Source organism: Paramormyrops kingsleyae, chromosome 2 (assembly GCF_048594095.1).
Source record: "Paramormyrops kingsleyae isolate MSU_618 chromosome 2, PKINGS_0.4, whole genome shotgun sequence".
NCBI lineage: Eukaryota > Metazoa > Chordata > Actinopteri > Osteoglossiformes > Mormyridae > Paramormyrops > Paramormyrops kingsleyae.
Genome location: NC_132798.1, coordinates 27,227,740 through 27,242,821, shown reverse-complemented (window position 1 = coordinate 27,242,821; position 15,082 = coordinate 27,227,740). Strand labels below are relative to the sequence as shown.

Below are 15,082 nucleotides of genomic sequence, written 5' to 3'. Positions count from 1 at the left end.
GATACACAATTACAAAAACATCAATAATTTATCTTCTGTCATCCACAGGTAGGAATGATGGCGGTACTAAACCACTTGAATCCCAATATTTATAAGAAAGTCTTTACTTTCTTTGCATACTTAGAATTAGTGATGGGCCTATAAAGCTTCATGAAGTTTTCGAGTGTTCGGAACGTGCCGGAACGTGTTTCGAGTCTTCGAACCTTTTTTTAAACATTGGGAGACCCCTACTGGGTTTTGGCAAGACTTCGAATTTGGGATGAACTTATTAATTGTTGTTAAATTGTGGCCATTTTCACTTGTTGGGCTTTAGAGGTGGGGGAAAGAATGAGGTGCCTTGGGGGTGCAGCTTGACAGTCTCTCGGGGGCAATGAAGACATTTAGCACATTGAGGATGTGTTACTGCCGTATGACAGATATCTGGAGCAATGCAAACCAGGGGGGTATTTCATGAAGCAGGATTTCTTGCTTAGCTGGATAACTTGTCAGATTTAAAGTAGTCTGAGCTACTTTTAAGTGGATATAGTCCATTTGGCTCAGCCTACCTTAAATCCAATAAGCAAGAAATCCTGCTTCGTGAAATACCCCCCTGGCCAGTACAATAATAAATATGAATATAATAACTTATATTAATTAATTTTGCAGACTCTTTTGTCCAAAAAGATTTACAACAAGTGAATGGAAACCCAGCTTCCCCCATGGCAGGCGAGAAATGGCCCATTGAACAAGCAAAGGAACATAATAATAATAATAATAATAATACTTATAAAAAATTAATATTTTGCCATATCAATATTCATTCACCTTATTGGGAGACATCAATACAGTATTTAGTTCACATCATAATATATATTCAATTTTAAAAGGTACAGTAAATCAACAATTATGCACATAGTAATTGGTAATTTTAGATAATGCATTCTGCATTACTATATAAATTTATATTACAATGCTAAACACTTCAACTGTCCTGACCTGATGATCAAGTTGTGTCTCAAACATTATATATTGTATAAAAAAATAATTTAAAAGAAAATATTACTTTTTATCCATCCCAAACAATTGTGAATTTTTTACTGCGTAAGAAAAATGTCATACTGTACATACATTGTGATGTGACAAAACATTGCTTCATTTAATATATTAAGTTTATTCATCACAAAAGTAAAAATCACTTTGCCGTTGATAACGTCAAAGTTCCATGGTTTTATCATTTTATACATAAAAATCCTGCATTACATTCATTAGATTTCAGAACAAGTAGCATTATGCACCAAGAACTTCAATGTAGAAATAAAAATTTCATTAAAATAAACTCCAGTGTTATAAAATTACAAGCTGCACATCAATACCGACAACTGGCATGGTGCACACCCAAAGGTCAAGGTCAGTTCCTTTTAGCGGAATTAAAAAAAATCTCAGGCACATTCAAAATATGCGTCATTATAATATTGATATAATCTTTCTTTTATGCTGGTTCCATTGTGAGCTTCCCTTTTATTTGCCTGTGTGTCTGAGTGTCTGCATTGTCCCCTGGATTATGAGGAACAGAAAGGCGTTTGGAGAGTCGCCCATCAGTGTTGCCCGCCTCGAGCCCTGCCATCGGACCGGCCATCCCAGAGTCCGGCCCTTTTAGCTGCAGCAGCCGCTGCTCCAATTCCGCTGTGTTTCGAGCAAGCATATAACTGACCTTCCTCTGGTGCGCCAGAGCCTCCTCCTTGTCATTTAGCTGTAAGGAGAAGCATGTAGATATAGATACGCCAAGACGGGAAAACTCACTAAGTTCAAAAGCATTGCTCTGAAACAAAAATTCTTTTCAGCTATGGATATATTCACATAAAACCATGTAAGAATAGACAGTATAAGGAAACATTCTCATTTTGTTGTATTTATAAAAGGAGTCAAATTCTGGGGAAAATAAAAGTAAAAAGGAACAACAAAACTCCTAACTTTTCTTAAATCTGCCTACTTACTCAGGAACACTGATTTTGTAATGTCACCTGAAGTCTAACTGACCAGGTCGATTAGGTGGTGCAGAGTGTCAGGGAGGTCATTCGAAATCTGTCCCTCAGGTGTGGACTGCAGCATCCCTCTTAGTTTCTGTGCCACCTTGACAGATCCTGGTACTGACAAACACACACTATTGAAATAACACCTGTATCCTGACAGACTTTATGATATCTTGCACACACTCATGTCACACACATTTATAATGTCTCTATATGACTGACTGGCACAGTGACAGTGTAAGGATGCCGTTGACTTCATACAGTCCCAATAAAGTACCATAAGACTGTAATTTGGCAGTATATGACAAGACCAATGTGACAAACATGAATGTTTTGCTTTTAACGTGAACCTCACTTTCTCCCCTGTGGCCAAGAACGTCCTTGCAAAGGCGGCCTTCTTTCTCGGCCAGACGGAGGACCTGGTCGCTCCTCCTCTTCAGCTGCTGCTCAAAAGCAATACGAAATGCATCTGCCATCATGTAGGCCTCCTCCTTCCTCCTCCTCTGCATCTCCACCTGAAATAAAGGATGCATCCTTCCCCTACTGTAAAAGCACACCAAACACTATACAATGGAGAAGTACAAAGATGAGTAAGGTTATTTGCTTCTATTTCTATATTATGGTTTACACAAAGTAAACCTAATTTTCAATTCAAGTATCACTTCCGGTATCAATAGCCGAAACATCACCGAAGCTCCTGTAAAAAGACAAGCTAAATGTCAAATATCCCTTGACTCCCTTACCTCCTGTGTGAGCTGAAGCACCTGCTTTCGGCTGGTAGCTGCAGCCCTGGCACAGAGACAGGGATCCCCCTCGCTGACACTGCAGCAGCAGGCCCCAAGGACGGCCAGCTGGGCCACAGATACAAACAAGCACAGTCATGTGTCGCTTTATAATCTTAAAGGACCACCACTGTATATGCAGTTTGTCTTTGACATCCAGTGCCCATACTTCCAATGCTGTGTCGTCTCTCCCCAAGCCGCTGCAAACAGGAAGTGACCCCTTGAAAGCTCTCTGCTGTTCCACACTTAACAAAGACATAAGCTCTAGGCACCGCTGGCTCAGGACTGCCGGAGGAAAAATGGTAGATGAAAAACACTTAAGCATCTCAACAATAAAATTAATATCATTCATTCTACTTTAAATGTACTTTAAATTAATTCATACTGGAATAGGTAATCTGTCCTACAAGCGGGTCTTATGTCTGAGGGATCATGCAGCTTAGAAATACCGACTAATAACATTATTGTTGTACAAAAAAAGGTCACCATACCCAGAAATGACCATGACTAAACTGTGATTTTTGTAATTGCAGGGTTTGGGATACCTACAGGTATTCTCTGATCTCAGCTCCTGCACCATCTTTGCAGTCTCTTCTACAGTGTCACTCAGTGTCTTATTTTCAATGCACATCCTGATACCACAAAACACATGCAAAAGCTTTATTTACAAAGCACTGCTAATCTGTCTGCTATTCTATAAATGCAATACATAACCATTATGACTCATTAATGTGACCGTCTGCATCACTGTTACAGTATTCAAATATACCTTTCATACTTGTCTTTCCAGGACTGCTCAATGTTCTTAAATCGTTCCTGGTTGAAGGTGATTTCCCACTGTAAAGTATTCACTTCCTGAAAGGAAGCATAACTTGAAACAATGTGGGAGCGTAAGGACATCTACTGGCTACTCTGCGTGCATTTCATTTGATCTGATTCAACACAGAAAGAGTGAGGAAATTTTAGCCCAATTAACTCAGAACAAGTAGAATAAAACACAACAGAACAACATTATAAAGATGCATTAAAATGTGGGAACCACTACAGCAGGGGTGGCCAATCTTATCCGCAAAGGGCCGGTGTGTACGCAGGTTTCTGTAGGTCAACTGTTCAAACCCAGGTGTGAGGACTCTTCAGCCAATCAGTCCTCTAATTAGTAATCTAATTAGGGAGTTGCAGCGAAAACCTGCATACACAACAACCCTTTGCAGATAAGATTGTTTACTGCAGTGAAGGGTTGGCCAAACACAGCAAAACAAATTCTGTATACAGTAATCAAAGCAAATGTATTTTAAATCTCAAAATAAAATGTGCATAATTTAAAAAAAGCATGGTGTACAAAATTTCCAAAACACCAAATGAAAAGGACTTCAACACTGAAGTAAATAAATCACAATTACAAACACAGCTACAACGCTGAGTCATATAGGGTAAATTTGCTGTATGTGTCAGTTCTAAATGAGGTCGGACAATCAGCAACTTGAAATGTGAGTTTTCAAAGCAATAAGAGGCAACTAAAAGAGTTAAGGTCAAACAGTGCCCAAAGTGTACGTAACAGGGTGGTTGCTAAATACTGCAAAAGAATGGCCTCAAAAATAACCACAGAACCTAATAGGCACCTCTATGACATAGTCAATGATAACTAGAATTTACGGTGAGGATGCTGTTCAAAAACAAATTGTATCCAAGGCCATTGCACAAAGATGAATAATGTGGGGTAAGGAGCACAAAACCTGGACCCCTGCGCAAGAGAAGAAAAGTCTGATGAGTCATATTTCATCCTACATGTGGATGAGTTTGCATTTAGAGAAAGCCAAGGGATGTCTTCATCCAACAATTCCTCTTGTACATGGTGAGTCATTAGCTTCAATGGTTTCCTTGGGTGATTGTATAATGGCCAAGCAGTGCAAGCCCATTTTACAGGACCTGGTGCACCCTACTGAGCAAACTCTGTCCCTTCATGATACTTCTTCAAATTCAAGAGTAGTTTCAGAAACACCAGGACAAATTCAAATACAGTTTTCCCAGTCACTAGATCTACACAACACTGACCTCGTAAATTCTGGAATGTCTTCAAGAATTTTATGACAACCAAAAATGACTGAAGCTGTAGGCAAAAGGTGGTCCTACTCGGTCTGAGGTACTTGAGATTAATATATCGTTGAGTGATTCCGTTATATTGTCCACCCACTGATGACAAAAGGTACATTTACCTTCTCCAAGGCCTTGTTTCTCTCCTCACTTTTCTGTAGTAAAGTCTTGGTATGAGTGGTAGCTTTATCAAACATGGCCTTAGAAGGGACAATGAGAGAAGAGGAGGCAGGAAGATGAAGCTCAGAAAAAGTTAAAAGACCTCACTAGTTAAAGTAACTATTAATATTAAAAAGGAAAAGTCTGCTTGGCATTATAAAAATGATGAGCACTCACCCGACTCTGTAGTATCTTTAGGGCTTCATGTTTGCCCTCCAGGTGACGCTGAGTGGCCTCCAATTCACAACGCAAAATTTCTGTCTTCTGTTGTATAGAGTACATAAGAAATTTACAAATGAGAGGAGGCCATTCGGCCCATCAAGCTTGTTTTGAAGTAGTGAATCAAAGATGAATGAACCAAATTAAATTCCACCACACATGCATCATAATAACTTTCATGGATTGCTACCTTCTTTTATTACCTTTATTTTAATCACCTGCAGTTTGTTTATCAATTATATGATTTGTAAACTACAAATGTTTAACATCATGAAACTCCTGGTCAGGGCTGTTGATGTTTTAAAACCACAATCGTAATAGTTAGACATAACGGTGGCATTACCACATAGTATAATGTACTGTAAAAGGAAGATTTATTAAGGAGGATTTATTATAAATTTTGTTCCTTGTCACATTATAATGTCGTGCTAGCCGTTTATGAGTCTTTTATATTTATTTATTTGTCAGAAGTTCTTGCACAAAGTGACTAAAACCTATCAAAATAGAGGGCTATGGCTGTGTGCTCATTATATTAAGAGATATTTGAGCTATCTTCTCACCTCTGTAACTTCCTGGAGTCGGGTCTTCAGCTCCTCATTGGAAGGATCACAAAGTGATCCTGGGGGAAAAAACAAACATACATGTAAGAGATACAATGTGCGAGCTTTGAATCAACATGCCCTGAATGTTCTCTGGCGTTCTCAAGTCAATAGTGTGTTTGCATAATTCTATCCAATCAGCACACTGCTTTGTTTAGTACATCACTGGGCATTACGGTATCTTCATGGGTAAATACAAGAACTCTAAGTGTTCAGGAAAAGAGCAGCTTTTCTTGACATTACCTTTCAGAAAGAAAACATGAGAGGTGTAAGTAATTCTGACTTTTTTTTTAAATAATTACCCATCCTAACAGATGAGAACTACAAACAAAACATGAAAAACATTACACTTAAAAATCATAATGAAGTTACTGAAGATTTAATTAATTCAAGATTTAATAATACCTATGTGTTACATTGGATCACTAAGTAAAAACAGGTTTAAGAATTCTCCATTTCCTAAGGAACGGATTTGAAAAATAATTGCGGTAGCTCTCAAAGATATTCTTGTGGTCATGCTCAATATCATGATAAAAAACATGTGTATGACATTTTTCAAAAAAGCAAGAACATATTTGTTGCGTGCTAAGAATACTCTAGAAAATAGAAGAATATAAGGTTGCACCACAAATACTCAGTTCTAAAGAACTGGAAACAAAAATACAAATGTAGTTAACGGATTAAAATATCTTCGAAAACTTAATGCCATAATATGTAATGCCATAATCTGCTATAGCTGCTACATAATGTCACTTACATAATATTGACTGCTACAGTAATAGTTTACAGTCCCTCAGCATTACCAGTAAGTCTCCTTAGAGAGCAGGACCGCTCAGCGTCCTCCTCCTGCTGAAATGCTGCACAGGATGTCCAAGTGAAGGCCACAGTGCCACTGTCACCGGACCGATTCGATGGCACCGCTGGAGACTGCAGGTCCAGCGTATCTCGCCTGTCCTCTTTCCTGGCATACAGTGTCCCCGGCTTCATGCCCAGGCCGTCCCCAAGGTCCCCGCCCATCATGTCATCCTCGGATGGTCGTCTCGGGGTGTTCTTGGCCCATTCCGCCCCAGTCTCCATCGAACCTTTTGTTTCCAGTTTGCATGAAAAATAACAACGACAATGCCTGAGCCTCAGCGCTGCAACTGTGGTGGCACTGGTGCTGAAGCAGGTGTGAGGATGCGTACTTGCAGGATGCCAGTTCCTGTGGTTTACCCCTGAGCTGGAAAAATAAAATGGTGTTTGTAGTATGTCTTTATTTATTGAACGTATTTACATGAGACTATTTTATCAAAAGGCTGAATTTCATTAAAATATAGCTATCCTGTCGAATTGTATTGTTTGCTATTTGTATTCAAACGTAAAGGTCTTCGGTCATTGTAATATGACGTCACTGAAGCTTTATTTAAAGTGCTAGGTAATATATGGATTCCAGCCACATGCGGTGAGAAAATGAAGACAGACTAAAGTAATAGCTTTACCAATTTTCACAATTCTACAGTAGCTTAACTGAAAAACGCAATTAAAAGCAACTATCGGAACTTTAACCAAGTTTGAGTTGTAACATGATACAGCTACGTGGCATCAGGTGCAATCTGCTTACCTTAAATGCTATCCAAACGCAACATATGGAATACATGTAAAATACTTTCTCCCTAAGAAATAAAGATGGTGTAACCGCGTTAATTCTTTAAGGATGCGAAAGACACACCTTCTGAAGTTTCACTAGAATACCGAGGACTGCTACTCACAGACGTGGCAACAAAACGCCTTGGGCGGCAGGAAAAGACGGGAGGAAAAAAAACATATAGGCGTAACCCAGAAATACCCACCATGTCCTCTTTTTTCGTACCATTTACTATATGTGAATATTCCCAAAGAAATTTACTAGCTAAACCGAACCTGTATAACAAGGTGAATTATGACCAAGTGGAGTGGAACAATATATTAGCTTTAAAATTTAAGTTTTATGATAACATTATATACGTTATGACCAAATCAAAAAAAAAAAACTTCTTAAAGTGAATCTTCGACAATATAGCTAGGTTTCGTTTAAAAATGCCCTTCCGTCGTCGCTTTCCTCGGGGGGTATATTCGTTTTCACAACCATTTCAGATGCAATGCATTATAATTTTATAGATACTAGTATCACTATGTAATTGTTGAAATGGTTACATGTTAATTTTGGTTGAGAAATATTTTCTTTTACTTCTGTGGCTATTTTGCGTTACTTTCATTATATTAAAGTACATTGTAAAAATGTATTGTCTTTGTAGACGTTCAACCTTATTCAGAGATTTAAGTTTCCCTAACGTTTCATGCTTTGTGAATGTGTTTCATAAGCTGCAAAATGACATTAAGGCATGTATATTCGTGTGTTCTTAAAACAAGAATATCTAATTAACTTTATGTTGGGGTTTGAAGCCAGTCTCTACTCTGTGTACTGTATACAAATAAGTTTACATATTATCCATGTATTGGTTAGGTTTCCTTCCTCAGTCCAATTACCTGAAGTTGGCTTCTACTAATTGGCATCTGTAACTTACCTACAGCAGTGTTTTCCAACCCAGGCCTTGGAGACCCCCAGATAGTTCATGTTTTTGCTCCCTGCAAGCTCCCAAAAATATGGGCTGTCTGGGGGTCCCCGGTGGCTGGGGCCTATAGTGGCCTATAGTGTTTGCTCTGTAGTAGAATGACGACCAATCAGGGCTGTGCCACATGCTGCCTGGGATTCAGTCCAGAATCAATGGCTAGAAGATGAAAGGATGGATAATGGGATAGAACTTAAGAATTTTTGGTACTATAGTATACCCAACCGGTAAAAAAATGTCCAACATGGATCTTTTTTTAATTTTTTTTTTACTAGGTAGCAGGCAATTACAGAGACTCCTCTACTTACGAACGACATTTGTTCTGAACGGCCATTCGTAACTTGAAATGTTTATGTCATTATTCAACACCATTTTAAGGGTACATGCAAGTACAAGCTACGGGCTTGGATGCTGGGAGTACGCACGCTATGCTGCTGCATGGCGGGAGTAGCGACCAGAAGACGTACTAGGCGGAATTGGCGCACAGAAAAAACAATTGATGTTGTGGACAGGAAACAGGAGCCCAATGAACACAATTTTAACTTATGGTCCTCTTTTTTCGCATTTCTGAAAGTTTGTAAGTTGAAAGTTCGTAAGTAGAGGAGCGTCTGTATTCTGTTTTTTTGTATTCAACCTTCGTCTAAATAAATTGCCTCAGGTAAATTGGTGAGCTTAATTTACAGACCTGTGGCCTGTACTACAAAGCGGGGTTACTGGCTTATCAGGTTAACTTGTCGGATTTAAGGTACCACAGTTTAAACTGACTTCATATTCATTCATTTACATTTTGCCGAGACTACCTTAAATCCAACAATTTCCCCGATAAGCCAGTAACCCTGCTTCATAGTACAGGCCACAGAATGGGTAGCTTTAGTATATACAGTGGTGGAGGAAGTACTGAAGCTTAGTACTTAAGTAAAAGTACAAATATCCTGCGAAATATGTACTTAAGTAAAAGTAGAAATGCTACATCAACAATCTTACTTAAGTGAAAGTACTAAGTACTTACTTTTAAATTTACATTAAAGTATTTTTTTAAGTAAAAGTAGTCACACAATGGTTTGTCTCAACATCTGGGGTCTGCCATTTTGTAAAAGAATAGTAGATATACTGACTTATGCCTCTACCGATGTCATTGCTCGTAATAATTACAAGCAACTATACAGTATATGTGTATTGGAAAGTTTGGTGGGCTTATTGTGCGTGCACTCTGCAATACTGTGTGTACCCTAACTTAGAATTATGTGGATGACAAATTATCTATTAGGTATTACCCACTAATATACCATTAAGATAAAGCAATCAGGACATGATATATCTTTAAATCATTTATGTACTCACAAAACTATTCAACACATCTGTTAAGAGCAGTAAAAGGGAAACACAACAGTAACCAAACACTAGTGGTGGTATGGCGCCATGTTGAATGTCTCGTCTTCTTGAAATCAAACCAGTCTACCAGCTCGTGCTGCCAATTGACGCGCACTCTGCCATCATTGGAGCTAAAAAAGCCACCTGATTGGTAGGAAATGGCAAACAACGCCAGAACGCAATAGGCTAACTATTTTTTCATGCAAGATTTTGAGGAAATTGTGTTCATAAAATGTAACGACTAACGGCATAAATTGTAGAAATGTAGTGGAGTAGAAAGTACATATAATTGCTGCAAAATGTAATGGAGTAAATTAAAAAGTATGCATTATTATTTTTACTTAAGTAAAGATACGTAAAAATGTACTTAAGTACAGTAACGAAGTACAAATACTTTGTTACATTCCACCACTGAGTATATATATGTTGATAAAAAAGCATTTGAATAAATAATGTGGAATATGATTTTACTGCAGCTTTCATACCAGTCCTCTCTTTAGTCACAGACTAAATGTGCGTATCACTGGATGTTCCCAAGCTAGGCAGGAGATAGAGGTGGGCCTTTATTGGCCCTCTGAAAGAAATTACGGTGTTACAGCAGCTCATATTTTGGTGGTGAAACAGAAAAAGACATAGGAAAATGGGCAGGATAGTCATAACCATAGCTAACCAATACCCCTCTATATCCTACACTAGCTCATGCTCCTTCCTCTCCAGAGAGGTAACATCCTACTTTCCCACAGCCAGCATGCATTTCCTGGTATGTTCCATCTTTTCTGCTCATACTTGCTGCCTAAATGGCACCACGCCTAAACACAAAATAGCTCCATGTGGCCATTTTTGGCTGAACCCACTAAGGTCATGATGGTGAATACCACTTCAGAACTGGCTCCAGGGCTGGGTACTACTAACCCAGTTCCAAGTACAGTAGACTTTTTCTTTGTACCTTTCTTTGTAGTAGTTTATCTGGCTTCTCCGGATAGACTTGTTTGCCATGAGAAGCTCTACCAGGACTTCAGGCCACATGAAGAACACAAACTAAGAAGTAGTAAACATTTAATCCACATGTCCCAATGCACTGTTACATTTTTGCATTCACAATATGTTAAAGGAACAGTGTACTTCAAGCGGAAATATATTCAAATTTTATTATTATATTTTTTACTTTTAATAGTTATACCGTGAGAGCGTAAAATTAAATGGAATCTGTAAATATCAGCAAGGAACAATGGTCCTTGGTCTGCTGTATATATGCTAAAACCATAACTGCTTTACAAATATTGGTGGGTAATAGTGCTGTTAAAAATAAGGTTCAAAGAAACCACTGAAAACAGAGCTTTCGTTATAATTTTTCTCAAGAAATATAGAAAGGCTTGGCAGATCCATGGCTGCCGGGTAAAAGGTGCAGAACAATGAAACACCTTCAAGCTTCAGGTACAAAAGTATACCGTTTCGGCGACAGGAGGGTAAATAAATTGGGCCACGTGAAATCTCCAATTGACTTGCGATAATATCACGAAGTGTACATTTTTACTGCTAGAACAAAAGCACAGGCACACACACCCATATAAACAAACATCGGACAACTGAACAGGTGGAGCAAATTAAAGGTAACAGGGAGCGTCACCTGACCTGCTTAAAAACGAGCTATAAATACTGTTGTTGCTATTTTTTGCTTTCTCTTTATTACTGATACAAGAAGGGCATATTATTTCCAGAAAAAAATATGAGTATATAGAAAACAAAAGACAAAGAAAACAAAGTATCCACACCACATTAAGTACTTTAATCTTAGCTTTTTATATATGAGAATTTCATTACTTAATTGTCCTGTGCCCTTTCTATTAAACAGAAATATCTTTAAAATGGACTTTTCGGAACGTGTTTCATAAATCATTTATATCCTGTAATGTTCAGTCATAAATCGTTTATATTCCCACCCTTACTGCCTTAAAATGGTATTCACATGGATAGCCTATTATATATTATTTTCAACAGGATGAACTGTTCATATACTGCAATAATATAATTATATTAATTTTCAGTCTTTTATAGAAAACGAAATGCATATTTTGTCTGTGCATGGGTTTGAATATAGATGGCTTATTAAAAACTTTAAAGGCACGATATTGATGGATGCAAGAGAATTGGTTTCCTTATAAGAATAACTCATGCTGGTTTGAAAAAGCAAGAAGTCTCATTCATTTATGCGTTTTCAAAAACGTTTTCAGCTATGTTAATTAGTCCGGTTATTTAAAACAAAATATAATAATTAAATGCGTTAAGGGCCAATTCATTCTGCATTATACCTGTCTACGAGATAAGGAGCTTAGCTCAGTATTTTGACCGACAATATACTTCCCTTTAAAACGTGAGCAGCGTCTGAAACTCCCTTTAAGAGGACTGTCGCGTTATAATGACGTTTATTTACGACCCCATGTGAAAAAATTGGATTTTCATGGGATATGTGATATCGATTAGCTCTTTTATTAATACATTTTGTTTCATTTTTCCTTTATGAATTACTTAATTTAGCTGCTAACTAATTTTCAAATATCGAAAATTAATCTGGGCTGCAAGCAACATTTCTAGTCTATATCAGACATTTCGTATTTTGTCCATTGCCGTTACACGTGGAGTAATGAAAATCATGAAGCGACCGAATATTCTTCTAACAGGTTAAAGTCTTGTCTAGATTTAAATATGACTCTGTTAAATATAATTTTACGTCCTAATAGATTTTGTTTGTGGCAACGGCTTTGGTTCACCTCGGTTCTTTTGATTTCCTCCTTCATCTGCGATTTTTTTTTTGTGTTGCGTGTAAAATATATTTGTACACAGAACATTTTATACTCTTTGTACTGTGCGGTATTGTATGTATAGAAGCCTATACGTGTGCGTTGCATTGGCATAACAAGAGTTATTGACTACCTTGTTCTTGTGATTTGTGATAATCCTTTTTCATTAAGAACTGAAGATATTTGATATACGACGGTTAAGTGTGAATCCGAAAAAAATCTACGTAATTGAAAGTGCCGTGAATTACTTATTTTAAGTTTTAAGGGGGGAAAAGGAACATAGTTCCTAAAAAGCTTGCTGGGTCAGTGGGTTTGACATTATATTGATTAATTGAGCAGCCATTCAAAATGCGAACCAACTGTATAATTAATAAACCATGTTGTCGACAGGAACCCCCGGAGTAGGAAAAACCACACTAGGGAAGGAACTAGCACAGAGAACGGGGCTGACGTATATCAACGTGGGTGATCTAGCACAGGAAGGTAAAATCATCTAGGCAAACGATAAGTGGTAGTTGAAATATTGTCGTATGTGTTTCAGTTTATTTCAATTCAGTGGTTACTTGTAACCTTGAGTTTTTTTTTTTTTTTTTTTACACATTATCGCTTGTGTTTTTAAGTTAAGGTGTGTATTTGGAATATGTTGTTAATTCTAATAATGTGACCGTTTCCTTTCCTTAGGAGAATTATATGATGGTTTTGATGATGAATACCAGTGTCCTGTGTTAGATGAGGATAGGGTGAGTTTGAAGCTCATCTCCTTATTCAAGAATTAATCACCAAAATATGCTTATTGTTTAATTATGGAAAACCCCTGTATACCAGTTGTGGCTTTTCCCACCTGCTGTAGGTGGTTGATGAGCTGGAGGACAGGATGAATGAAGGTGGGGTGATTGTGGACTACCATGGCTGTGATTTCTTCCCCGAGCGGTGGTTCCATATAGTATTTGTACTGCGCACAGACAACTCTCAACTGTACACCCGCCTAGAGAGCAGGTTATCTATCTGTCTGTCTGTCTAAGTCTACTCATTGATGATTTGATTATCTGTCTGTTCATCCATATTAAACCCCACCAATACCATTTAGAAGATGAAAAACCATGCTTTGGATTTAAAATTGGATTTAATATTGGATCTGCAACGTTATGCTTTATGCTTCAGTTCAGTACCTTGTGTAGTGCAGTTTGTTGGATTTCTGTCTTGCAGGGGTTACTCGGGGAAGAAGCTTCAGGACAACATCCAGTGTGAGATCTTCCAGACCATTTATGAGGAAGCCATGGAGGCTTATAGACAAGAGATTGTCCACCAGCTGCCTAGCAACAAGCCAGAAGACCTTGAAAACAATCTAGAACAGATTGTTCAGTGGATAGACCAATGGATAAAGGATAACAACTGAAGGCCTTTGCATGTGCACAGTAGCTTATTACATTCCCTCAGCTGGGAATGCATAGTTAAGTTTAAATATTAAATATTATCAATTATGAAATATGTCATGGATGCATGGAGAAAATGTCAGTTTTCTCATTCTGAACATGAACACCATTATGTGCTATACTTATCAGTGGAATGTTTGATCCACTTTACATGATAGCTCAAATTCAAAAAATGCTTCACTTTCTGCTACTTCCATGTATACTCTGAAGCCAGTATTTCCATTGGGTGACTGGCAGAGAAATAAATAATGAATTTGCCGTCATGCTGTAAACCAGAGATAACAGCAGTTTAGTACCAAAGGAGTGCAGTTCAAGTAACGTACTGAGTGTTTTACAATCAGCTTCTCAAACATTTACTGTTATGAGGTGTTGGTACTACAGGGTGATAATTAAACTAGGAGGCAGTTGACTTAATTGGCACAGATAATGGCAGCCTGGAGACAGATGGACAGTTTAGGCCCAAAATCAGTATTTCCCCTAATAATTTATATACAAAGTGTTGAAATATGGTCTGGTTTTATTCATTTATTTTTTCGTCATTGGATTATATGTGCCAACAAGAGGACTTAGTTTGTGAAATACTTAATTCTCCACAAATTGGCTTAAAATGGTATTCACCTGAATATTATATATATATATAATTTGCATTTAAATAAACAACAGGGCGAACTGTTCTTATACTGCAATATAATTATATTCATTTTCAGTCTTTTATAGAAAATGAAATGCATATTTTGTCTGTACATGGGTTTGAATATAGATGGCTTATTAAAAACTTTAAAGGCACAATATTGATGGATGCAAGATAATTGGTTTCCTTATAAGAATGCCTTATGCTGCTTTGAAAAAGCAAAAAGTCTGATTCATCTATGGCTTTTACAAATACATCACTGATTGCAAATTAAACGTTTGCTATATCTTGTGATCTGGGGGTTGTTTTGTTGACCAGTTGATTCAAGTGACAGCAGTGTTAAAAGTATTACATAGGAAGGTGTTTCAAGGGGTGGAACCCATGTATGCAATGTGGAGCGTC

General features: G+C 37.7%; 2 protein-coding genes across 8 annotated transcripts; one reads left to right on the top strand and one right to left on the bottom strand.

Annotated features, from left to right (window-relative positions):
- Positions 1 to 759: 759 nt before the first annotated feature.
- On the bottom strand, positions 760 to 7,663 carry ccdc125 (coiled-coil domain containing 125). Of its 7 annotated transcripts, XM_072708867.1 has the most exons (13): positions 7,608 to 7,660; positions 7,460 to 7,511; positions 7,044 to 7,078; positions 6,663 to 6,941; positions 5,821 to 5,879; positions 5,219 to 5,305; positions 3,561 to 3,646; positions 3,341 to 3,423; positions 2,961 to 3,076; positions 2,753 to 2,860; positions 2,365 to 2,524; positions 2,017 to 2,126; positions 760 to 1,729 (listed from the first exon to the last, which is right to left on the bottom strand). In XM_072708867.1, the coding sequence occupies exons 4-13, from the start codon at positions 6,934 to 6,936 to the stop codon at positions 1,469 to 1,471; spliced, it is 1,344 nt and encodes a 447-aa protein (XP_072564968.1). In that variant the 5' UTR covers positions 6,937 to 6,941; positions 7,044 to 7,078; positions 7,460 to 7,511; positions 7,608 to 7,660; the 3' UTR covers positions 760 to 1,468. The 7 variants fall into 7 exon arrangements, with proteins under 7 accessions (XP_072564968.1, XP_072564966.1, XP_072564969.1 ...); XM_072708865.1 differs by having other exon boundaries at positions 6,663 to 7,078; XM_072708868.1 differs by lacking the exon at positions 7,460 to 7,511 and having other exon boundaries at positions 7,568 to 7,656.
- Positions 7,664 to 12,217: 4,554 nt separating this feature from the next.
- On the top strand, positions 12,218 to 14,974 carry ak6 (adenylate kinase 6). The gene is made up of 5 exons (XM_023824042.2): positions 12,218 to 12,496; positions 13,007 to 13,099; positions 13,298 to 13,356; positions 13,467 to 13,612; positions 13,823 to 14,974. Exons 1-5 carry the CDS (start codon positions 12,460 to 12,462, stop codon positions 14,010 to 14,012), a joined length of 525 nt encoding a protein of 174 aa, XP_023679810.1. The 5' UTR covers positions 12,218 to 12,459; the 3' UTR covers positions 14,013 to 14,974.
- Positions 14,975 to 15,082: the final 108 nt, after the last annotated feature.